This window comes from Sminthopsis crassicaudata, chromosome 4 (genome assembly GCF_048593235.1).
Source record: "Sminthopsis crassicaudata isolate SCR6 chromosome 4, ASM4859323v1, whole genome shotgun sequence".
NCBI classification, from domain to species: Eukaryota; Metazoa; Chordata; class Mammalia; order Dasyuromorphia; family Dasyuridae; genus Sminthopsis; species Sminthopsis crassicaudata.
The window spans coordinates 285,205,278-285,231,323 of NC_133620.1; the positions used below are offsets into that span (position 1 = coordinate 285,205,278).

The 26,046-nt window shown below is 40.1% G+C and overlaps 3 protein-coding genes and 1 pseudogene across 14 annotated transcripts in view; all 4 read right to left on the reverse strand.

Moving 5' to 3' along the window:
• Positions 1-26,046, reverse strand: part of LOC141540739 (antigen peptide transporter 2-like) — a 113,259-nt pseudogene that overhangs the window by 15,333 nt on the left and 71,880 nt on the right.
• On the reverse strand, positions 6,546-11,643 carry LOC141566484 (patr class I histocompatibility antigen, A-108 alpha chain-like). Of its 11 annotated transcripts, none has more exons than XR_012489334.1 (8): positions 11,535-11,643; positions 10,278-10,556; positions 9,784-10,062; positions 9,286-9,561; positions 9,030-9,137; positions 8,891-8,951; positions 8,501-8,533; positions 6,546-8,192 (listed from the first exon to the last, which is right to left on the reverse strand). XR_012489334.1 is itself a non-coding variant. In XM_074311074.1 (7 exons), the coding sequence occupies exons 1-6, from the start codon at positions 11,596-11,598 to the stop codon at positions 8,932-8,934; spliced, it is 1,026 nt and encodes a 341-aa protein (XP_074167175.1). In that variant the 5' UTR covers positions 11,599-11,643; the 3' UTR covers positions 6,546-8,192; positions 8,891-8,931. The 11 variants fall into 11 exon arrangements, 3 of the variants coding, with proteins under 3 accessions (XP_074167175.1, XP_074167174.1, XP_074167173.1); XR_012489333.1 differs by having other exon boundaries at positions 6,546-8,348; XR_012489331.1 differs by adding an exon at positions 8,297-8,348 and having other exon boundaries at positions 8,501-9,137.
• LOC141566482 (BOLA class I histocompatibility antigen, alpha chain BL3-6-like) overlaps positions 11,839-26,046 on the reverse strand; it is a 74,391-nt gene continuing 60,183 nt past the window's right edge. The window contains exon 7 of the mRNA XM_074311069.1: positions 11,839-11,858. Within this exon, the coding sequence (XP_074167170.1) occupies positions 11,854-11,858 (5 nt within the window). The 3' untranslated portion in view covers positions 11,839-11,853. The remainder of the gene's footprint in view (positions 11,859-26,046) is intronic.
• Positions 13,391-26,046, reverse strand: part of LOC141566481 (patr class I histocompatibility antigen, B-2 alpha chain-like) — a 43,350-nt gene continuing 30,694 nt past the window's right edge. For both annotated transcript variants that reach the window (XM_074311063.1, XM_074311064.1), the window contains one exon: positions 13,391-15,703. In XM_074311063.1, the coding sequence (XP_074167164.1) occupies positions 15,612-15,703 (92 nt within the window). In that variant the 3' untranslated portion in view covers positions 13,391-15,611. The remainder of the gene's footprint in view (positions 15,704-26,046) is intronic.

Sequence of the window (26,046 nt, forward strand, 5' to 3'; positions counted from 1 at the left end):
TCATGGCAGTGGCAAAAGCATCGGGTCAAAGTCTTGGCCCAGGGTGTTAATCGCATGCCCAGTATAGAGTGCTAGAGATGCAGTAGGGGTGGACTTTGAAAGACACTGATTATCCAGAGAGGATGGAGATAGAAATATGACTATGATTTGTGACCTTGGGTAAGTCAACAACTGAGATGCCCTCAACAAAAATACAGAAGATTAGAGTTCAGTGGGTTGAGTTGGGAGGATTAGTTGTATTTTCGACATGTTGAGTTTGAGATGCCTATTGGATATCCAGGTGGGATTGTCCAAAAGGCATTTCTTTAACAGGTTTTGGAGTTCAGAAGAGAGAGGAGGGCTGAATCTGAAGATTTGGAAAGTCATCTGCATAGAGATTAGATTAGAGTTAAACACGTGTGAGTTGATGAGATCATCTCTGCAGTTAAACTATCTTGGGATGCCTTAACTAAAGCAGTTTAGGGAAATGAGTGTAAACTGTGAGTGTTGTTTTTTTTGTTTTTGTTTTTGTTTTGTTTCTCTTCCCAGATTATTTTTACCTTGTGAATACAATCCTTCCTTTGCAACAAAATTCGGTTCTGCACATATATATTGTACTTAAGATATACTATAAGATATTTAATATGTATGGGAATGCCCACCATCCAGGGGAGGGGGTGGAAGAAAGGAGGGGAAAAACTCAGAACAGAAGGGAGTACAAGGGATAATGTTGTAAAAGAAAAAAATTACCTATGCATATGTACTGCTAAAGAAAATGTTATAATTATAAAAATTAATTTTAAAAAATGCTTAATAAAATAATAATAATAATAATAATAAAATAGAGAAAGGTAGTAGGAGAAAGAATTGATGTGATTTGCCATGTAAATCATAGGCATTTCTATATGTTACCAACAAAGTTCAGCAGCAAGAGATAGAAAAAGAAATTCCATTTAAAATAACTGTAGATATATATAATATATAATATATATAATATATAATAATGTAGATAATATAAAATATTTGGGAGTCTGCCTGCCAACATAAAGTATATAAACACAACTACAAAACACTTTCCACACAAATAAAGTAAGATCTAAACAATTGGGAGAATATCAAGTGTACATGGGTAGGCCAAGCTAATATAATAAAAATGACAATTCTAACTAAAAAAAAAAAAAATTAAAGCAGTTTAATTGAATAGTAGTGAGAAAAGACAAATTAAAAGAGGTTGAGGATTGAATAAGAGATTAGGAAATAGGGAATTTTCTAGTTTTGCTTTGTAACCTTTGGCTCATGGGGTCATTTATATGATAATTTCTCCTCACTGCAGGAGATGATTACTTTTTAAAAATTATACCTCTTTATTTTTCAAATTTTATGAAGACATAGTTTTCAATATTCAGTTTTGTAAAACCTTGTATTCCAACTTTTTCTCCCTTTCTCTCCCTTTCCCCACCTCCTGCACCAAGACAGCAAGCAATGCAGTATAGGTTAAACATGTGCAGTTCTTCTAAACATATTTCCATATTTGTCATTCTGCACAAGAAAAACCAGATCAAAAGGGGGGAAAGACACAAGAAAGAAAAATAAAATAATAACCAAAAAAAAAAAAAAAAAGGTGAAAGTACTATGCTTTTTAGTTCACTCTCTAGATGAGGATGGTTCTTTCCATCACAAGTTTATTGGAATTGTCAGGAATCATCTTATTGTTTTAAAAAAAAAAAAAAAAGCCATATCCATCACTGTTGATTATTGCATAATCTTGTTGGCACTGTGTATAGTGTTCTCTTAGTTCTACTCAATTCATTCAACATCAGTTCATGTGAGTCTTTTCCAGACTTTTCTAAAATCAGCCTGCTCATCATTTCTTATAGAACAGAAACTTTCCATTACATTCATGTACCATAACTTATACAGCCATTCCCCAGCTGATGGACATGTACTCAATTTCTAATTTCTTTCCTCTATCTACTATTATAACCATTTTTGCACATGTGGATAATTTCCCCTTTTTATGAGCTCTATGGGATACAGGAGAGACACAGCTGAATGTGTACAGTTTTGTAGTTCTTTGGGCAGAGTTCCAAATTGCTCTCCAGAATTGTTGGATCAGTTCACAACTTTACCAACAATATGGCAGAGTCTCAGTTTTCCCACATCCCCACCAACATAAATCATTATCTTTTTCTATCCTCTTAGCCAAGGAGATTATTACTCAATGTCCCATGTCTGTATAAGGAGTACTTGGCCATTTCTGAGGTTCATTTTAAGTCAGATATCCCATCACTTCTGTGAGTAGGAAGGCTTTTAGTGTACAATGTTGTAAAGAATGGGGCTCTCTAGATGTGGAGATGGTCTTCTTGTCTCTGTATCCTCTAGTCTGCCTGGGAGTTGCCAGTTGCTGTGTGATGTAACAAACTTGTATAAGCCCCTGAGTGTGAAGCAAAAAAGTCTGTGATTGGCAGCAGAAGCTCTCTAGTACCAGGAAAAGCTAAATAGCTTCCCAGAATCTTGCTACCCCCAGGCTCGTTAGTCACTCCCAGCATTAACCAAAGTTCAGCAGGCCACAGTGTCTCTGGATAAAATGTCTATCCCACTCCTTTTCTTATCCCTTCCCCTGTAAGTGATTCAATCATTCAGATGGCATTGAAATACATTCTGAAAGTATGATACACCCAAATCATTTTGATTGACTCTCACCTCCATCCCCAAATTCTAATTTTTTAAAGATCTCTTTTCTTTTAAGGAAGAAGTTCTCAGGAGATAGAACCAAGATGTAAGAGTAAAGGCAGGAATTTTCCTGAGCTCTCCCCCACCCCCAAAACAAACCTTTAAAGAATGACTCTTAAAAACTTTTAGAAGGTCAGAACCCTGAAAAAGAGAGAGTGAAACAATTTTGGACAACTTGGAAGGAGAGGGTTGTCTCCCTTGGGTAAGAGTGGAACACATTCCTGCTCAGGTTGTGTCAGGCCCATCGTACCAGGAGCAAACCTTAGGAACCACTGATTCATCATGCAACAGGTGCTTCTAGAGTTCTTAGTCCACAGACAGCAATGGGGTTGGACAACTGGTGAGAAGGTAATTATGAGGGTTACTGTTGTTTTGTCCAAACTGAAATCTCGGTCTCAGTCCTGGAGGGCAGGACCAAGGAGAGGAGGAACATTAGCACACCAGGGTTTGCAGCCACAATGGAATGGAACCCTCCTCATAGTTCTGGGAAGAAAAGAGTGCTTGTGGTCACCCAGAGACCAGAGCAGAGGCTAGCAGAGTTGTAAACACCCCTCTCCTTAATTCATATCATCTTGGAAAAACTGAAATCTTACAGGTCCCTAGAAGTATCTCTGAAAACAGCTATTCTGAACATTCCACCCTTTACTCAAGAAGCAGAGCCCCACTCTAACAAAAAAGTCACATAATAGACTAGGAAAATTAGCAAATAACAGGAAAAGTTTCTGGTCATAAAAATTTACTGTGGTGAAAAGGAAGATCAAAATACCCATCCAGAACAAATCAAAGGGAAAGTTCTGATATCCTATGAAAACCTCCAAGAAAAATATGAATTGGTCTCAGGCCATAGAAAAACTCAAAAAATAATTTCAAAAATCAAGTAAGAGAGGTAAATAAAAATTGGGAAGAGAAATGAGAGTGCTCCAAAATAAATCATGAAAAACAAGCCAACAGTTTGGCAAATAGTAGGACAACAACTACATTCAAACAAGGTAGCTACAGGATAAACCGAATATAAGCAGAAAGAAGACACTAGAACTGGGTATCTGTATTAGGTAGCCTTTTATCTGAGACTTGAAAAAAGCCAAGAGGGAAAAATGAAAAAGGGGAGCATTCCAAACATGGGAGAGGGTCAAGAGATAAGGAGTGCATGGCTCCAGGAGAAGCAAAAAGGCCCAGAATATAAACAGCTTTCTCAAAGAGTTTAGCTATTCCTTGGAGTTGGGGATAATAGATAATGGAGCTTGATGAATGAAGCAAAATTTTTTTGAAATGAGAAGAAACATGTATTTTTTTTTTAGTATTTTTTGTTTTCTTTAAATATATTTATTTAATTTTTCACCATTACATTCAAAACAATTTTTACATTTATTTTTAAGTTCTACATTCTCTCCCTTATCCCCACTCACAACTAAGAAACCACAAGTGAAATTATGCAAAATATTTTCATAAAAGTCAAGTTGTGAAAGAAAATATAGATCTCCCACCCTAATGAAAATAAAAACCTTCAGGAGAAATTATGTTCAAGAGAGACAGAGAGAGAAAGAGAATGAGAGAGAGAGAGAGAGAGAGACAGACAGACAGAGAATATTTCAATATGTATTGAGATCAAATCAGTTCCTTCTCTGGATATGGATAGGATTTTTCATCAGAAATCCTTCAGAGTAGTTGTGGATTATTGTAGTACAGAGAATAACAAAGTCATTTGTAGCTGGTCATCACAAAGCATTGCTATTACTTTGTATATCTTATATTTCACTTTGTTCCAGGTTTTTTTTTGTTTGTTTGTTTTGTTTTGTTTTTTTCCTGAGAGCATCCTCAGCATCCTCCTTATCATTTTCCAGAAATCAATAATATTCCATCACAAATACATACCAGTTTATTGAGCCATTCCCCAATTGATGGGCATCACCAAAATTCCTGATTTGTTTTTTTGTGTTGAGAAAAAAGCTGCTATGAATATTTTGGTACATATAGGTCATTTTCTTTTTTTTTTCCCCCATTTTTTCCCTAATCTCTTTTGATAGTCATGCCTACTAGTGAGATTGTTAAGATATGCATGAATTTGAAGCCCTTTGGCCACATATCTTTTGATCATTTATTACTTGGGGGCATGGCTTTTCTTTTTACATATATAAATTTGGCTCAGATGAGAATATTTTTGTTTGAGAAATGAGGCTTTACCAGAGAAACTTGCTTTGAAAACTTTTTACAATTACTATTGCTAATTGTATTTCTCCTCCATTTATTCTCTCTTTCCTTTCGCCCTGTGCCTCCTCACTTTTGCTAGTAGTTTTGCTACTGATCAATCTCTCCTTCAATATGCCCTATCTTCTGTCACCCTCTCCCCCTTTACATATCTCATTCCCCTCCTATTTTCCTGCTGGGTAAGATAGATTTCTATTTTCCTATTGAATATGTATGTTATTTCCTATTCCAGCCAATTCTGATGAGAGTAGGATTCACTCATTCACTCTCTCCTCCCTCTCTTTTCCTCTATTGTAAAAACTTTTTCCTGGTTCTTTTTTTTATGACATATAATTTGCACCATTCCCAGTACATTCCTCTCTCACCCTTTAATTTTGTCATTTAAAAACAAAAGATATTATCTTTTCATATTCAATTCACAGCCACACCCTCTGTCCATATATACTCCTAACCATCATAATAATGAGAACGTTCCAGTGAGTTACAAGTATCATCCTCCCATGAAGAAATGTAAACAGATAAACCTTATTAAATCTCTTATCACTTTTTAAATTATCTCCTTATGCTTCTCCAGAGTCCTGTATTTGAAAATCAGATTTTACATTCAGCTTTTGTCTTTTCATCACAAATGTTTGAAAATTCTCTGTTTCATTGAATAGTCACTTTTTCTTCTGAAGGATTATACTCAGTTTTTCTGGGTCAGTGATTCTTGGTTGCAATCCTAACTCCATTGCTCTGTGGAATATCATATTCCAAGGCCTCTGCTCTTTAATGCAAAAGCTGCTAAATCTAGTGCTATCCTGTTGTCTCCGCTATGCTTAAATTGTTTCTTTCTGGATGATTGTGATATTTTATCCTTGACCTGGGAGTTCTGAAATTAAGCTATACTATTCTGGAGAGTTTTCATTGTAGCATCTCTTTCAGGAGATGATCAGTGGATTCTTTTAATTTCTATTTTACCCTCAGCTTCTAGAACATCAGGACAGTTTTCCATGATAATTTCTTGAAAGATAATGTCTAGGTTTTTTTTTAATCATGACTTTCAGATAGACCTAAAATTTTAAAGGATGTCTTCTCAATCCATTTTCCAGGTCAGTTGGTTTTTTTCAATGGGATATTTCACTTTTTTTTTCTCTTTTTTTTCATTTTTTTGGTTTTACTTTATTGTATCTTGGTTTCTCACACTCATTAGTTTCCATTTGCTGAATTCTGTTTTTTTTAAGGAATAATTTTTTCCCAGTGAGCTTTTGTATCTCCTTTCCCAACTGGTCAATTTTGCTTTTTAATGCATTCTTCTTTTTTACCTTTTTGTATTTCCTTTTGCATTTCTCTCGATTCTTTCCCTAAATTTTCCCTTATTTCCCTAACTTGATTTTCAAATTCCCTTTTGAGTGCTTCCATGATCTGAAAGCAATTCTTTTTTTTTTTTTTTCTTGAAGGTTTTGGATAGGCTTTGACTCTATCATCTATATATCATCTATGTATCTACCCCGAACATGGGTTTTGATTTTCCTTGTCACCAGAATAATTTTCAATGGTTAGAGGCTTTTTTTGTTTTGTTTTCTGCTCATTTCCTTAGCCTATTACACTGCTTTTAATTTTTTAATAAAGTAGGGCTCTATATCTTCTTTTTAAAAAAAATATTTTATTAAAGCTTTTTATTTACAAGATATATGCATGTGTAATTTTCCAAAATTTCCCCTCTTTCCCTCCACCCCCTACCCTAGATGGCAAATAGTCCTATACATATTAAATATGTTAAAATATATGTCAATATCAACATATGTATACAGAGTTATAGTTATTTTGCTGCACAAGAAAAGTTGAATCAAGAAGGAAAAAGCTGAGAAAGAAAACAAAATGCAAGTAAACAATAACAAAAAGATTGAGAATGTTATGTTGTGATCCATACTCAGTTCTCACAGTCCTCTCTTTGGATGCAGATGGTTCTCTTCATCACTGAACAATTGGAACTGGTTCGAATCATGTCATTGTTGAAGAGAGCCACATCTCTCAGAATTGATCATCATATAGTCTTCTTGTTGTCGTGTATAATGATCTCTTGGTTTTGCTCATTTCACTTGGCATCAGTTCACGTAAGTCTCTCCAGACCTTTCTGAAATCATCCTGCTGGTCATTTCTTACGGAACAATAATATTCCATAACATTCATATACCATAATTTATTCAGCCATTTTCCAATTGATGGGCATCCACTCAATTTCCAGTTTCTTGCCACTACAAAGAGGGATGCCACAAACATTTTTGCACATGTGTCCCTATCCTTCCTTTAAGATCTCTTTGGAATATAAACACAGTAGAAACACTGTTGGTTCTATAATTTTCTTTCTCTGTTTTGGCCTTTCCTATTTACAGGAAGAGTACGTAGCCTGGATTCTATCTGAAGCCCTGGAATAAGTCAGAATACAGTATATCAACAAGTGTACCTGATTAGTGTAAATCAGGCAAACATCTATACCTTCACAATGTACAATATATTGTCTCTCTCCCAGACTATTTTGTGTATTTATCCCAAGTCCCACCTGCAATCACAGACACAGCAGAAAAAAATAAAAGAATTCTTAAGTTTTAAAGCTTTAATTTGTTTTCTCCTTCAAATGGCCAGAATATCTACACATTGTCATTATATTCCCCCAAATTCCCACCAAAACATAAAGGTCAACTGAGATTTATGGAGAAAAGTTGAAGATTCAAGAAAAATCATTCACAGTGCAAATTTTTACAGAAGAAAAAATATCAGAGTTTAGTGAAACATCAAATATTAAGGAGATCCAAGGTAATCCTGATAGACTTTGGACAGAAAATTCTATCTGCATCCAAAAAAAAGAACTATGGAAATTCAATGTAAATCAACACATACTATTCACTTTTTTTTTTTCTCTTCCATGGTTTTTTCCTTTGTTCTGATTTTTCTCTCCCAACATGATTCATAAAGCAATGTGTATTAAAATAGATGAATTAATTTTTAAAAATATGTTAAGGAAAGATCATTTTCAAAGTCCTTTGACTTTTAATGCTAGTTTTGCTGTCTAAAATGTGAAACTGGTAGAAAGAAGGAATTAAGGTATGGGAGGCCTTAGATAATAGATTGAGGGCATTAGAAATGCTTCTCTGAATTTGTTCTGTAGAGTACAGTGATGATCATAGTGGCCAATCTGAGAAGGAAAGGCAAAGGTCAACAGGAACAAGACAAGAATCAGGATGTGAATATCCTTGTTTTCTTTTTCAGGCCCACACATGGTAATTCTCCTCAAGCTGAAGAAAGAAAGGCAGATTAAAGAGCATCCTCAAATTCACCTCAAGCCTCTCTTCACTCTCACCACCCATTTGTCCCCTTTACACTAGCCCCAGAGTCTCACCTTTGGCTGACAGAGAGACATCTGACCCCTGTGCACTACCATTTCCTGGGGACTAAAGAGGGAAACAACCTATATTCCAGAATCAGGGGATGTGAAGGCAAAGGGACCCCTAGGTTGGGATAAATCTCTTCTCTAACATTTCCCAAGTTCCAAAGATATGGGCTGGGCCCTTCTTCCTCCCTTCCACTACAACCTTTTACTAACCTGCAGCCTGAATATAGTCCCCTCTTTTTACACCTGGAAAAGAAAAACAAATTCCATAGTCCAAGAGAGAGGACCATACTAAGACCCCAGAAGCTTATTGAGCTGTCTTGCAGACACAATAAATTACAACTGACACGATCCCACTATCTCCTGCTCCAGTTCAATATCTAGATCTCAGAGGAAAAGGGAAAAGAGGCACCAGGGAAGGGCACTTTCCAACCCCAGTCCTGCATCACAGGTTTCTATCCTGGTCTGGCCCAGTGACAGAACTCCCAGTCTGTTTAGCAGAAATCCCTGTGTTCATTTCTATCTGAGTCTGAAGCAGGCTCTCCACTCAGACAGCCTGTTGTACCACTACAAGGCGTCCTCCAGAAAGTGTCTTCCACTTACAGATTTATTCATCTAGAACTTGGGGCCAGGCTGACAGCTTCTTAGCTGGCAAGTAGAGAACCTGGGGAGATAGACAAGATGAGAGCTCAGGGGAAGCTGGGATCTCCATAGTGCCTGTGTCCTTTCCAGTCCTGCCCACCTGAAGTCTTCTTCCTCCAGACCACACCTCCAGCAATGACAGCAGTGAGGAGGAGGAGGGCAGCAGCAAGGACCCCCACAATGATCCAGGGGGAGGAGGACTCTGGCTCTGAAATGCAAAAGGGAACTGAAAGGCTGGGATCCTCTCTGGCCTCAGATTCACTGACCCTTCCCTAACTCCCCCTGCAGCTCCCCCTCCCTCTGCTCCCTCTGGGAGGTGGGAATGGCCACCCCCCAACCCCCCTCACGATCCTTACCCCATTTCAGGGTGAGGGGCTCAGGCAGGCCCTCGTGCTGAACTCGGCAGGTATATTTCCCTTCCTGGCCCGAGATCACCCCCACAGCCGCCCACTTCTGGAAGGTGCCATCTCCAGCAGGCCTGGTCTCAATGAACTCTGTGTCCTGGTGCTGTTCCTCCCCATCCCTCAGCCAGGTCAGAGAGATCTCCGAGGGGTAAAAGTCCTGGGCCCGGCACTGCAGGGTCACCTCCCCATTGGAGGCGCTGTGACGGGTCACTCGGGCAGAAGGGGGATCTGGGGGCAAAGGTCAGAGGCATTTCCAGGTTTGCCCTTTACCCCTTGCCCTTTAGGGCCATAAGATGAGACAGGGAAAAGGGGCACATCCCACAATCCGGGCCTTGAGGTCCTTGGGGTGCCTGGGAAAGGGGAACTCTGGAATAAGGCTGCAGGGGAGGTGAAAGGGGGAGGCCGGGGATGCCTTGAATGCTGAGCACACTCCGGCTGACTGGGAGGTACCTGCCCTCTGCAGAGTCTCCTTCCCCATCTCCAGGTACTTCTTCAGCCACAGCACGCACGTTTTCTCCAAGTAGACTTTAGCTCTCTCCGCAATGCTCCTCTTAGTCTCCCATTTGAGCTTCGTGTTCACTGCCTCCTTAGCCACCACCCTCCATGTGAGGGTCTCCGTGTCCAGGGCGATGTAGTCCTGCCCGTCGTAGGCGAACTGCTCAAACCCACGCTTGAAGGAGAGGTCCGGGGAGACCTCGCAGCCGTACATGCGCTGTACCGTGTGGACCCCTGCCCCGCCCAAGCAACAGGATCTTCAGCCTCTGCCCAAGAGGGCTGACCCTGGGACCCGCCCACCCGGGAGGGCTCCCGAAGTCATTCTGCTACCTGGGGGGGTATCCACCCTTCAGTGGGCCCGCAGGTGATCATGGGATGGGTCCGGACCCGGCCTCCTCCCCATTCTGGTCCCTGGACGTGATTAGTGACCCCCGGCCCGCGTCACTCACCGCCCTCCCTCTGGTTGTAGTAGCCGCGCAAGTTCTGCAGGTTCACTCGGTAATTCTGTATTGCCGCCTTCATGTTCTGCGTCTGCTGCTCCCAGTAGTCCGGGTCCTCATTCTGCACCTTCTCTATCCACGCCGCCCGCGGCTCCACCCTCTGACTCGCGCTGTCGCTGTCGAAGCGCACGAACTGCTGATCGTCCACGTAGCCCACGGAGAAGAACCGCGGCTCCCCGAGCCCGGGCCGGGACACGGCGGTGTAGAAATACTTCAGGGAGTGAGAGCCTGAGACGTGGGGACGCGGGCCGGGCTCAGGGCGGTGACCGCGGGGGCCCGACCCCGGCTGCCAGATATCAGCGGTCAGGCCCTGGTGTGACCCTGGAGTGTGAACAACAAATCTTGGCATAGCTCCTTACCCCCGAAATCCCAGCCCCTCTGCCCCAGACACTGCTGGTGCGCCCCGCCAACCGTAGTAATTTTCACTTTAGCACTTTAAGATCATCACAACCCTTTTACTGACAATAATACAGCAGGTCCTAATGGCCCTCGCACTGTGCGTTGCCCACCCCCCACCCCCCCGCCCACGAAAGTTCTCTTCTCTGGTCCGGGTTTCGGGTCTCTCACACTTCTGCCCCTCGGATCCCCACCCTGTGTCCTCGCCTAGACCTCCCCCTCCCCCCAAGATCATTTGTGAAGTTCTTTTAAAAAGTTGAGGGGGAGTTAGTTGGTGCACCAGCCCTGAAGTTAGAGGAGGATGTGAGTTCAAATCCGAACTCAGACACTTAACACCTCTTAGCTGTGTGACCTGAGCAAGTCACTTAACCCCAACTGCCTCAGAAAAAACAAATGAATAAATCATCATAATAATAAAAATCTGGTTCTCCGTCCTCACCCTTCCATGCCGGGGCTCCCAGGCAGCTCTGCTCCTTAACACGCCCAGGACTTTCTCACTCTTTCTTCTGGTACCTCTTTCTTATGTGCTCACACCCACCTACCAATAACAACCCCCACCCTACTGAGACCCTAACACCAGGCCGCCCCACCAGCCAGCCAAACCCCAGCTAAGGGACCGCCCCTGGTCACACACTCTCTTCTTCGTTGCTTCTTCCTTGCAACAGCACGTTGACTTCAGCTTTCTCCTGGGAAACCCACTCGGGAGGGACTTGGAGATGCTTTCTGTGGCAAACTCCCATCCTGCCCCCAGTCTCCCAGGGACACTGTGTCCGGTCTCCCGGCGGCCGGGGAGTGCTGTTCTCCACTTACCCGCCCGGGTCTCCGTCAGGGCCAGGGCCCCCAGCAGAAAGAGAGCGTGCGCCTGAGAGCTCATGATGGACAGGCAGTCGGCAAGATCCCTGACAGCAGTTTACCATCGGGTTATAGAGGGACGTTCTGCCACCCAATAGGAAAAGGAAGCCACAAAATGTCATCAGGGAATGAGCAGAGTAAACATGTTAGGAGACCAAAACTGAAACTGACCCTGAGGAAATCCCCAGCTTTACAGCTCTCAGCTCTGTCTGTGTTATTCCCGGAGCTCTCTCCTTCCCTCGCGTACTCGTTTCAGGGACTCACAGCTCTTGTGCTCTCAGCCTGAACAGAGAAAAATCAGGTCCCAGCCGCAGCCCTTCCCCGCTCGCCTTCCAGCCTCCAGCACTCCTCAGACTGTCCCTTCCCTTCCCTGGGGAGTTAGGAAGATTCCCCCCCCCAAAGGAAAAAAAAAAAAAAAACCTGAGGGAATCTGAACGTTGAAAGAAAGAATGGGGAGAGATGAGGGGAAGAATACAATTTCAGCACGAGGTAAATTCTGAACTGCCTCATATATGAGGGGGTGAATTCCTAGTAAACTTTTTGTCAGAAACAAAGACCTTGGGCACAGTTGGTAGGTTTATCTTCTTTCTTGTCTCAAACTACAACTAGGAAACCACTAAACTGCTCATGTTGTACAGAACATCAAGTTAATCCTGGAAAGGATCTTGGAGTCAGTCTTTATTTTAACACATTAGAAAATGGAAGACCAGCAATGTTAACAGATTTTGCCAAAGTTATAGAGATAGGAAGTAGCAAATTCAGATATGAATGTACATCCTGTCGTTCCTGATTCTTTCTCTTCCTACCTTTTGGTCTAGAGAAAGTCCTGAAATGAAGTCTCCTCTGGTGAAGGACACCTTACTCTTCAAATCATGTTGAAGTCAATGCTACTTGGCCAGACAATGGAAGATTTTTTGTTAACATTTTCTTCTATTAGATCATTCAAACCAATTATTATTGTCTTGTTTTGATCCCAATGGTGAATAAAAAATTTCCCCTAACACCTCCCTTATTATTTCCCTTTGTGTTTTCCTCCTCCATAGCACAACTATCTGACACACCAGTTTTCTAGGAGAAATGCAGAAAAGTCCTTTCATATTATCTCATCATTTGAGTGACAGACACTTCCCCTGTGAAAGTTTAGGAAGAAGGCTCCTCAGCCCCTCACTTTCACAGCTCCCAACAATCTCCTCTCTCAGAACCTCCCATGTTCTCCTTTATCCCCAAATTCCTATACCCCATAGATCTCACAGCCCCAGCCTTGGTCAGGCCATAGCTGGACTATGATGTTCAGTCTGTGGCACCCCATTTTAGAAAAGGCCTGGGCAAACTAGAATGTGCTCAGGAGACAGGGCCAAGAATGATGAGGGGAATGGTTGAAGGAATTGTGGATTTTTACCTGGAAGAAGAGAAGATACTGAGTGAATAAGATTGTTATTGTTAAGTATTTGAAGGATTGTTTAGAAAATAAATGAGATGATTCCAAGAGGGCACACCTGGGAACTGAATGTACATTGCAGAAATGCTGATTTCACCTAAGGATTGTATCTAAAAGTCTAATGGCATGTCTCTGGAAGTAATAACTCCCCCCTCCTTGGAGGTCTTCAGACAGAGACTAGATGGTTAAGATGTAGAAGAGATTGTTGTTCAAATAGGACCTAGAGTACATACCTAAGGTAGCTTGGACACTTAATCTATGACTCTGAATCATGAGCCCTATCAGCATTCATTCCTACAAGTGAAAATGCCAGTCATGCTAATGGAACAGGGAAGAAAAAGGAAAAAAAAATATATGGAGATCAGAAGCATACATATGTTGCTTCTACAAGTTTTAATATAATGTTGTCTACAGGTTTCAGAGTATAAAATATATAAAATTTAAGGGAAAACCTTAGCTGTATTAACTGGAAGGATTTAAAGGCAATCTAATCATAGTAGGTTCCTGGCCCTTTGCAAAGTTTAATGTGGTGCTACTCAAAAGAAATCACCAAAGATCATAGTCCTGCAAGTGCTGAGAGACAGAGACAGAAAGACAGATAGAGAGACAAAGACAAAAACCTTCAGAAATGAAGGAAAACAGCTTCCCACGGAAGGAAACTGGGATATTGTTAATTTGGCTCCAAGGAAAAGGATTGCAGCGATCAATAAAAAACACACCTAAAAGATTTATCTTGAGATTAAATAAATGACTGCTAACTTACGGACAATCAGGTTGTTGTTGCCCTTCTTGAAGAGGACCATGATATTAGGGAGCTGATGCCATGACATGCAAGTGAATTGGATTTGTGAGGAAGGGTTGTGCAAGATCGGCTGCTTCACTGTCTCTTCCAGAACTACCTGGGTCTAGTTGCCACTTATGGATCAGGATGACTGGAGAAGATCCTGGATACTGTGGGAGACCTTAGAATTTTTAAGTTGAGGTCTTTAACTTGTCTCAGTTTGACTGAGGACACGCCCACTCAGGGAGTAAGGCTAGGTAGCATTTGAGGCAAAGAATGGCCTCTGTCACCTAGGCAACTCAATCAATCAATAATTGTGGGAGGGAATGACCCTGAAGGTTTCTGGCCAAAGAAGAAAAGATTGCTTTTTTCATTCACCCTCAGTCAATGTGTCCAAAAAATGACTATATGGCAAAGACTGCCATCTACAGGCATTGGGGGAGAGAAGGAACAAGTTAATATATGTAAAGAATGCAATGGCTAGGCTGGAAACTTGGGGAATGGCTGAATAAGTAACAGTATATGAATGTTATGGAATATTGTTGTTCTATACAAAACGATCAGGAGAATGATTTCAGAGAAGGTTGAACTGGTGCTAAGTGAAGTAAGCAAAACCAAGAGAACACTATACACTGCAATAACAGAGGTATGTGATGAGCAACTATGATGAACTAGACTCTTTCAATAATGAGGTGATTCAAGTCAATTCCAATAGACTTGGGATGGAGAGAGCCATCTATATCCAGAAAGAAGACTGTGGGGACTGAATGTGAACCACACATAGGATTTTCACCTTTTTGTTGTTTGTTTGCTTTTTTCCCTCATGTTTTCCTTTGTGCTATGATCTTATTGTGCAGCATGATAAATATGAAAATATGTTTAGAAGAACTGCACATGTATTGGAATATTTGCTGACTAGGAGAGGAGGTGGTGAGAAGGGAGGGAGAAAAACTTGTAACGCGAGGGTGAATGTTGAAAACTATATATGTTTTAAAAATAAAAAGCTGTTATTAAAAGTTTTTTAAAAGAATAAGTGGGTGAAAGAAAAATCATAGAAACAATTATTTCATCCAAAGGAATGACAATAATGAGACAACATACAAAAACTTATGGAATGTAGCCAAAGCAGTTCTTAGGAGAAATTTTGTATTGTTAGGGGAAAGCCAGTACATTCATATGGCTCTGATTTCCAGCTTGGTTCCCTGGAGACTTCAGTGATTTTCACTGTGGGGGAGATTGGGGACTCTTTCCTGCTTGAATTAAGAAAGCTAAACCCAGGGAAGAGGGAGATGATTTTTTTTCACTGTGTATATTGTCTGATCTATTCTAATTTACATAATTCCTCTGGTTTCTATTTTCAGCTCCATTAAATTAATCTACTCCCCATTCACTCTAAATGAGCATCTTTTATATAATTAGCATTTGGTAGAAAGAATTTGATATAAGATTGGAACACCCTTTCCTCTATAAAAGAACAGTGAGTAATAAAGTTGTATGAATCTAAGAATAATTTTTACTTGATTAAAAATTTTCAGGAGAAACTACATTTTAGTCTGGAACCCTTTCTCCAGGAAGAGCAGAGAAGCCAGATTCAGTGGCCTATTCTCTTTTTTCCCACCAGATAAGAATCAAAATATCTCTTGAAGAAGGTTGGATAACATTCCAGAATTTACACATACAAATGTATATCTATGTTTACATATGTATATGGTGTATTTACACACATGTAGATACTTAAAATGTTATATGTTTGTTTTCATATGTATATATACATATATATGTATGTGTGTGATGTGTGTGGGGAGGTGTATTTTCATCACTCTCTATGATTTCCTAGTCTAAATTCTGTTGCTGACTGGCTACTGATCCAACAAGTGAGTGGTATTTTCTGGTCTTCACTTTCCTTATCTGAAAAATAAAAATGACATTTGCACTAGCTTAGCCCTCATGGGTGGGTGTGAGGAAATAGCTTTATAATCTGTAATGTGCTCTGTGGATATATCATTAAAAATAATTTTACATGATAGATATGCTAATAAGTATGATAGATATAGAACTGAATTTGGAGTCAATGAGACCTGAATTTAAATTATCCTTCAGACATTAGCTTTGTGACCCTGGACTAAACACAATCTCTCTAAGCATCAGTTTCCTTTTCTATAAATTGAAAATAATCCCTATTTCCCCGACCTCTCAGGGATATTGTAAGGACAAACAGTATAATATATGGAAAGTACTTTGCAAAGCACATCAGAGATATTGTAAGGACAAACAGTATAATATATGGAAAGTACTTTGCAAAGCACATATGCAAAGCACCATGGAAACATTAGAAAATATTATTACTATTAACATTATTATTATTACTATTGCTGCTGTTTTTTTCCTCTGATATAATGTCATAAAGACAATAGCACCATAGTTTAGGAATACAAAGACCCAGGGAAAGAGTGAAACTAGAAGGAAGAGTTATATCACTCTTACTTTCCAGAAAACATGTAAATGCACATGCATATTTATACACAGATTAATAGTGAAGGCTTGAGAGTGACATAGAGACAGAGGTACAGTGAGGAGAGACACAGAGAGAAAGAGGAATAGAAACAGAGACAAACAGAGACAGAGAGAATCTGAACTAGATTCATATGTAGAATCTTTAGGGGAAAAGTTCTAAGTTCCTTCATCAGAAAATCTTTTATTTTCACTTCAGAAAATGACCCAATGATCCAAAGTCATCTTCTTCCTACCTGCCAGATAATTTAGAAGTAGAATTCCCTGGAAATACCTTTATTCCTTTGGACCACTACTGTTTTCACCACATGCATTCCTCTGCTCTGACCCTGAATCAGCGCCTTCCTCCATCTGATTGGAAAGTGGATAGCTTCTCCCAGAGTCTCCAAGAAAGATGTTCAGACCATCCATGTCTTCATTTCCATCAGCTGCATTGCATTCTTCTGGATTTCCCCCTCATGGCCCTGAGCTGGGTACCACCCTTCTACTTCTCCCCCTTTTTTCCTCATCCCTTTCCCTGCTACTTTTCAGCTTCCTTTTGTATGTTCTCTTCCTTCACTAAATTATAAACTCTTCAAGGCAGGAGCACTCCTTTCCCTCTTTTTTCCACCCTATATTGCTTAGCACAGTACCTAGCACATCATTGTTGTTGTTAGGATTTTTGTGGCAAAGATATTAGAGTGGTTTGTTATTTTCTTCTCCAGTTCATTTTACAGATGAAGAAACTCAGGAAAACACAGTTAAGTGACTCCTCCAGGATCATACAGTTGATAAATGTTGGAGGTTGGATTTGAGTTCAAGTCCTCTTGAGTCCAGGCCTGGCATTCTATCCATTGTACCATCTAGCTGCCCCATCTAATATACAGTAGCTCCTTAATAAATATTATTGAGAAAATTACTGTGTACCTAGATAATCTTTATTACTTTTTTTTTTTTTACCATATTTTTGCTTTTATTCTTGGAGTCCAAAAAGGCCTCCTCCATCTTCTGAAATATGATTACACTAGTAAGTATACACCTGGGTTAAAAGGGCCCTGCTCCATGCCAATTAAGATCATGGATCAGACCCTCCATCATCTCTCTTTTTTTTTTAGCCAAAAGGAGATTGGGACTCATTTTAATTACACATTTTCCCCAAATCCCTCACCTTCAATTAACTATTGCACTTAAACAAATAAAAGCAGAAATTTGGAAGTATAGTTACAGGTAAAAATATGATATCATTGAAGTTGGATTAGAAGATAAAATTGGAAGGAATCTGAGTGGACAGCAAGTCCAATGAAAAACTAGGGGCAGGTAGGTGGCACAGTGGAGCACCAGCCTTGAATTCAGGAGGACCGGAGTTCAAATTTGGTCTCAGACACTTAATACTTCCTAGCTGTGTGACCCTGGGCAAGTCACTTAACCCCAGCCTCATGGGAAAACAAAAACAAAAACAAAAACAATCAAAAAAACAATGAAAAACTAAAAGTTAAAAGACTTTGTCCTTGGTCCTAAAGCCAGTACGTGCCTGATGCCAGATTGAAATCCAGGTCTTTCTGACTTCCAATCCAGTACTGAATGCATAGTACTGTGTCAGCCTTTCTGTAGTGGACTATTTTCTTAGTCTAGCTATAAGTTGGAATTAATTGTGACTGCCTGACTGGCTGTCAAACATGCCTAAGGATCTTTATGTATCATGTATGTGCTCTCAGGCTGAAGTCTGAAGGACCTGTTTTGATGTTTTTTATAATCATGGCCCTGCTTTTTCCTCTTATAATAAATTTCTATAATCAGAACAAGTGGTCTGTAGAAGCCATGAGCACAGAACAATTATGTAAGATCTTGCTATTTTCTATCTGAAAATATGTAGTCCTTATATTCTAAATAATTAGGTAAATGACTAGATATATACCTGGATGAAAATAGGTCCCTAAATTGATACACTATGGGACCTAACTGTTATTCTATGGGTTAAAATGGAAAAGAAGACACAAAAGTTAACTGTAGAAAATAATTCCTTAAAAATTATAATTGGGCAAGTGAAAATTAATATGAGACATCAAAAAAACAGAAATCAAGAGAATTAAAAATAAAAGGAAATTTGCCAAGTGACACCTATGTGATATTGTGTAGGGCAAGGTATGGGAAAGTCCTATAACTATGACTTGACAAAATTGGGGCAGCTTCTGCAGGTTTTAATTGACCCACACCAGGCCAGTCACAGGGTATGGAAGGCCAAAGTTATGGGAGGAGAAGAAGCATAGATCTAGTCTATCAAATCCATCTCTTTCAGAAATTTCACCCTACATCTGAAGACCTTCCTCTCTGGAGAGCTGACTGGGTCCAAGTGTGCACAACTGGTAGTCACATTACAGTACCCATCTGTTGGTTTCATTGGTATTGAGAAAAATAATTCTAATACTATACTTTGTCATTTGAGTTCAAATCTGCCAGAAATAATTTTAATGAATTTAACATTATATCTAAGTCATTTCTATCTTGGAGAGAAAGCCAACCTGGCATAGTCTCCCATGCCTTCCAACATAACTCTCTTCTCCAAGAAGATTTCATATAACATTATAAGTATCTGGAGTAAAACAAAAGTCATAATATGTTAAAATACATGTTGGGGTTAACATTCCTCAGTATTTACCACTCACTTCCTTTCTGGACTACTTTGCCTTAACATTTCCTTTCAGTGATCAATGTCTTAACCTCATTTTTCTAAAGTGGAGATACTGTTTTCAGGTGGATAATAGTACCAACCACTCTAGATGGATAAAAAGACAATTACCATCCAGAAAAATAGTTAAGTTTCATTATCATCATTATTTGATTTTATGGGAAGGCCCTAGCCTTTGTTCTCCTCACATTACTATAGGGAAAAGTCTGAAAAGAGTTTCAGGCTGGAGAATAGTATTTTTGTTTATATTTTTAGAGAAATAAATATTGCGATTTTTAAAAACATGCTTTCATCCATAGATCTAGTGATTAATGAGATTGTTATTTCAATTTCTCCTGCAACTTTTCAAGGTCCTTGATAGTGAAAACCTATAAATAAACAATTTTTTTTTTGCATTCCCCCTTTCCTGTAGAGTTAGAGATGAAATTTTCTTATGACTAGGACAGATTCCCAGTTCTCACTTCTCCTCTTCCCACTCTCTTACCTACTAGAGCTGATCTTAACAGGATTTAACACATTTTTGAGCACAACTACTGAACAAGGTCAGAGTCCACATTTAGTTCACCCATCAGCATTATTCCTTTCACTTGTACTGTAATCCATCTCTCTTTTCAGGAGTTAGTCATAAAAAATGAAGAGCTCTGTCTCTAGTTACTGAATACAAAGATGCAGTTTTCATTTTTTTTTAGATTGACAATTGAACTTACAAATATTATCAATATCCAAGGAATAGTCCCTCTATACATTATCTTTTTTTAAGTTTCCACTGAAGAATCCTTGTGACGGGGTGCCAGTTTTATAGTTTGCCATCTGATCACCTCATCCTCTTTATCTGCATCACCTTTTCCTCATTTCAGCCATGATATTTGCCGCTACTGATGCTTTGTGTATTTGTGGGAAAATATGGATCAGGTTTATGGTGAGAAATTTTCTACCTAATTTTTTTGCTACATGATTGTTATCAGTAGCCAAGTTAGCCATCACTCTCCCCATAACCCTGCTCCTGTTTCCTACAGCAAAATATCTGTTTAATATATTATGATCTCTTGCCTAGTAGTAGAACATTCAACAAGTCTAAGCTCAGTGGCTCTTTGTGGGCTTGTCTCTTATTACCTTAGGTAACCAGGAAGCCATTTCAATGGCTCATCACCAGGACTCTGTATCCCCACCAATCAAGTCTTGGGAATGGCTTTATGTGCACTATCCTCTCTAGATTATTCCTCAAACTTGCACTCACACTCACAGATGGAGTCCCTAGAGAAAGGCTGCTACCTCAAGTTCTAAGGGTAACCCTATGGGTCTGCACTGCTAACATGACACTCATATGGGTAAAGTCCTTTTGGGGGCAACCTATGTGCTAGTCTGGCCTAACATACATGGTTAGACACTACACACCTCTCAGACTGACTAAGATGACAGGAAAAGATAATGATGAATCTTGGAGGGGATGTGGGAAAACTGTTCACTGATGCATTGTTGGTGGAGTTGTGGCTGGATCCAGCCATTCTGGAGAGCAATCTGGAATTATGCCCAAAAAGTTATCAAACTGTGCATATGCTGCAGTGTTTCTACTGGGCTTCTATCCTAAGGAAATGCTAAAGAATGGAAAGGGATCTGCATGTGCCATAATGTTTGTGGCATCATATGAAAGAGTGTTCCAAATCACTACTGATCAGAGAAATGCAAATTAAGACAACTCTGAGATACCACAACACACCTGTCAGATTGGCTAAGATGACAGGTACAAATAATGATGAATGTTGGAGGGGATGTGGGAAAACTGGGACACTGATACATTGTTGGTGGAGCTGTGAAAGAATCCGGCCATTCTGGAGAGCAATCTGGAATTATGCCCAAAAAGTTATCAAACTGTGCATACCCTTTGATTCAGCATTGCTGCTATTGGGCTTATATCCCAAAGAAATAGTAAAGAGGGGAAAGGGACCTGTATATGCCAAATGTTTGTGGCAGCTCTTTTCGTAGTGGCTAGAAACTGGAAAATGAATGGATGTCCATCAGTTGGAGAATGGTTGGGTAAATTATGGTATATGAAGGTTATGGAATATTATTGCTCTGTAAGAAATGACCAGCAGGATGAATACAGAGAGGTTTAGAGTGACTTACATGAACTGATGCTGAGTGGAATGAACAGAACCAGAAGATCGCTGTACACTTCAACAATACTGTATGAAGATGTATTCTGATGGAAGTGGATATCTTCAACATAAAGAAGATCCAACTCACTTCCAGTTGATCAATGATGGACAGAAACAACTACACCCAGAGAAGGAACACTGGGAAGTGACCAGCAGGATGAATACAGAGAGGCTTAGAGGTACTTACATTAACTGAAGAGTGAAGAGTGAAGTGAAGAGAAGAAATAGTAGATCACTGTACATGGCAACAAGACTATCCAATAATCAATTCTGATGGAAGTGGCTCTCTTCAACAATGAGATGATTCAAACCAGTTCCAATTGTTCAGTAACAAAGAGAGCCATCTACATCCAGAGAGAGGACTGTGGGAACTGAGTGTGGACCACAACATAGCATTTTCACTCTTTCTATTATTGTTTGCTTGATTTTGTTTTCCTTCTCAGGTTTCTTTTTTCTTTCTACATCTGATTTTTCTTGTGCAGCAAGATAACTGTATAAATATGTACACATATATTGGATTTAAAATATATTTTAATATATTTCACATGTATTGGGCTACCTGCCATCTAGGGAGGGGATAGGAAGGAGGAAACAAATTTGGAAGAGAAGGTCTTGCAAGGGTCAATGTTGAACAATTACTTATGCATATATTTTGTAAATAAAAAATAAATTTTAAAAAACATACATGATTACAAGTCTGGCAAATCTTGTTTCCGCACTGGCAACAACCTTGATTTTATCCCTATCCCTTCAATTTTGGAGATATAATTTCTGACCTAGTGTGATGAGGTTAAAGGTGTTATCTTTAGTTTGGGGATACTACTGGTCTCTGGTTTGGGGGTTCATTGTGATGCCCTGGTACCCTTCCCTTGTGGTTATTCTAATTGAGCCATCTTGCTTTCCCTTGGATTCTTCCCTTAAATTTGACAAATAAAGAACCAGTAGCTTGTGGTACTACTATTTGGTTCATGTAATTCTTCTTTGTGATCTCAGCAATGTCATCTACAATGATATAATGTGTACCAATGAAGACATAGGTCTATTTTAATGAAAACAATAAATAACAGTAATAGTGTCTTGCATTTAATTTTCTTAATTTTTTTTAATTCAGTCTTATAAAATCAACTGAGTTGGGGGTAGAAGAGAAAGATTTAATCATTTCCTTAGTTTTCGTCCTTTATTTTCAAAGAGAACCAATGATGTTTCAAGTAATGTCTTGACGTTGGCTGAATTGGATTTAAGTATAACAGAGGTGCACAAAATCACAGGATTTACTTTCTCTTCCAGGGTCAACAGTCTCGAGTGTCAAGACAGTAATCAAGAAAATTGGCAATAGCCCAAGATTCATTGCATGACAATGGCTTCTTAGCTGTCTGTCTAAGCTTTAAGCACTCCACAGGCCCTGCTTCAGCCACCTTCATGGCTGCTGAAACAAATTGTTCTCATCTGCCCATTCCTCTGGGGAAGTCTTCATGTGCTTGGGACAGACATCGTGCAATTCACCCCCAACCTGGTTCAGCTGGTCTCCCTGGGGTGTGGTCATTGAACCTGCTTCTTGGAGCCCCAGGTGAGAGTTGAATAGGAAATTAGAGTTTAGTTGGGCTTGAAGGAAGCAAACTGGCAAAGACTGTAGTGATAGAAGCATGAAATCTAGATTAAAAGAAATGTTCTGAGCCGGTGAGTCATAAGAACATATTTACATCTAAAGTTTCACTTTTTTAGGAGGGACACTGACATATTTGAGAACTTGGAGGATGGTGAGTAAAATGATGAGTCTGGGAATCATGTCACATGAAGAACGATGGAATAAAGTGGACATGTTTAACTTTCAGAAGCTTTAGGGGTTACATAAAAGCTCTCTTCAGGCACTTGAATAACCAACATGTGGAAAAGGGCGTAAATGTAGGGGTTCTTTAGGGGACAGAATGGGATAAATGTATGAGTGTTCTGGGGAGGCAGCTTTGGATTGAATTATACAAATAACTTTATAACAGTTAAAGTTACTAAGGGATGGAACTGGCTGCTCCCCAGAGAAATGTGTTCCCAGGCTCTGGAAATGTTCAGAAAGAGGCTAGATGACTTCTGTGTCAGGGAGGTTGTAGAAGGAATTCTTACACGGGGAAAGATTAGATTGAATGACTTTCAAGGTTCTGTGAAACAAGATTCTCTGATCTTTGGAGCAGCTTTGGGGTGGATCAGTGATTGGGAAAGTGTCAGAGTTCTCTAATTTCCTCCCATCCTGTCAGTTGGGATGGGGGAAAGTGGAAAGGTGAAACTTCTGCATAAACAAAATGAATGCACAAAGGATAAGAAGGGAAATAATGTTTGGACCCATATCTGATACTTTCCCTTTTGTCTCTAGAAGCAGAGGCCCAGGTATGTGTCTGACCAGAGGAAGAGGTCCCAACAGTAGATTTTCTTTAACCAGAAGAGGGCACCAAATTCACGCAATTGTCTGCTCACAGCCTTTAAACTTAGCAAATTCCGTGTAAACTTTTCCAATAAGCTCAGCCCTCTTCTCATCCTGTCCTAAGACAATAAAAGTCAAGAATTCCAAATTTTGGATTCAGATCAGATTCAATGGTCTTATGATGAAGACCATCTGCACCCAGAGACAGAGTAGTGGGAACTGAATGTGAACCACAACATAGTATTTTCACTCTTTTTGTTATTTGCATTTTCTTTTATTTGCCTTTTCTTTTTTTTTTTTCCTTCTTGATCTGACTTTTGCAGCATGATCTCTGTGGAAATATGTTTAGCGGAATTGCAATTTAACATATATGGGATCACTTGTGGTTTGGGGGAGAGAGTGGGGGGAAGGGAGCGAAAAATTAGAAGACAGGGTTTTGTACTGGAGAATGTCAAAAATTATCCATGTATACATTTTGAAAATAAAAAGCTTTAATTGAAAAAAATTGTTTAAAAAAAAAAGACAATTCCACTCTTTGCTTCCTCTCGGGAATGGACATTTGGTAAAGTTCTTAACTGGAAGAGGAAATTCTAACTGATTCTGGGTAGAAAAATAACGGAAACAGAAAACTAGGGAGGAGAGAGGGAAACGGCTGGGGAAGGAGGTTCTTTCGCGAAAGATGAAGGAAATCTCGCGGGGAAACAGTATTATCAGTTTCAGGACCCTCAGCTACTTATCTTCTACAAACCGTTTGATTTGTAACTGTTGTCCCAGAATCCCGAGAGTCCAGGAGAAGAGGAAGAATGGAAGCCTTGGGGGGAGTGGGGTGAAAAGAGAAACAGGATAGAGAACCATCACGCTAGAATTTTTCCCGTCAAAAGAAGAGGCTTCATACCCCTGCCGCCCCTGCACCCACACTCGGGCGCGTGCACACGCAGACACATACTTAGACAGTGTTTACGTCACTCCGGAGGAGGCCGAAGCTCCCGCCCCCTCCTCCCGGGGCGTAGGAACCTTTTCACAAACCGCCTCCAGTGTAGACAGGCTGGATCTCCTTTTAGCTGCACAGTGGATTGACGCCCGGAGGGCTCCAGAAACAGGAGTGGGGATCGCTGTCGCGTCTGTCACTGCAGCAAAGATTCTTACCCCGAAATCCAAGGCCCTCTCCCTCCGCCCAGAGGTCCGTGGATAGATTTCATAACCTTGGGGTGGGGAAAAATCATATCTTTAGATATAAACAGATCTTTTTGTAATTCTGTGTATTTTATTTATTCATTTAAAAAGGCATTTTTCCCAGAAGAGAAATTCCCCACCGTCAGACTGCCGCAAGGACCCAAAGATGGTTAAAGCCCCCCTCCCCCCTCTACACTTTCCCTCCAGTCCCTGCCTCTGTCTGCTCAGGGATAAGAAGATTCCAGCACCGCGGGATCTCAGATCGGGCTGTGGTCGCGGAACTCGGCACGAACTTGAGGAGTCTCCCGGTTTATAGAAAAGCCTGAGTTTCTTTTTCCTAGAATAGGAACCTCCCTTAACAGACCGGTCGGTAACCAGTGACGTTTCAGCATCTCGGAGTCTCATTGGCTGAGGCCCAGGCGGGAGACAAACTCACAATCAAACAAATGTTCGGTCACGTCAGAAACGCCGCCTTAATCCGCCTCTGATCCTCAGCTCTGCCTCCTCTCTCTGCGGCTTAAAAAGGACCGAGGAGCAATAACTGTCCTAGAGGGACCGCTAGGAAAGCTGGGAGATTCAGGAACCCGGGCTCTGCTCCCCTTCCTGCCCCCTGTGTGACCAGAGAATCGGCTCCTCAACTAAGTTTTCCTATCTGTCAGGAGCGCACTTTGATACATTGTAATTATAATAGAGTATTCTGTTACAGTATCATAATTCTTCAACATTTCCACTTGATGAGCATCTCTTCTATTTCAAGTTCTTGAGGCTATTTAAAAAGAGGATTTGTACAGAAAAGATCTTTTCCTCTTTCTTTGAACCTTTAAAGTATAAGGAGGGGTGTAGTTGGTTCAAAGGGTATGCTTAGTCTTTGCAAACCTTCCAGCATTTCTCCCTTTCCTTTTCTGTCAGCTTTGCCAGTTGTGTACATAGACAGGGGAACCATGGAGTTGTTTTAGTTTCAATTTTTCTAATGCACAATAACTAGGAGTGTTTTTCACATGAGTACTGATAAATTACTCATTCATATCCTTTGACTATTTATCACCTGAGAATGGCTCTTAAGTATAAATTTGAATCTTAGAAATAACAGCCATCAGAAAAATTTGATAGGACGATTTCCCTCAGTTGCCCACTTCTCTATTTTTAGCTGAAATAATTTTTTAACTCCATATAATAGAAATTGCCTACTTAATCTTCTGTGATTCTCTCTATTCCTTATTTAGTCAGGAATTTGTCCATGGATCAGAAAGGTAATTTCTTCCTTCCTCAGTTGATTCTTTTTATTTCTTCCATAGAGTCACCTAGAACTTGTGGTATTTGTGGAATTTGATATGAG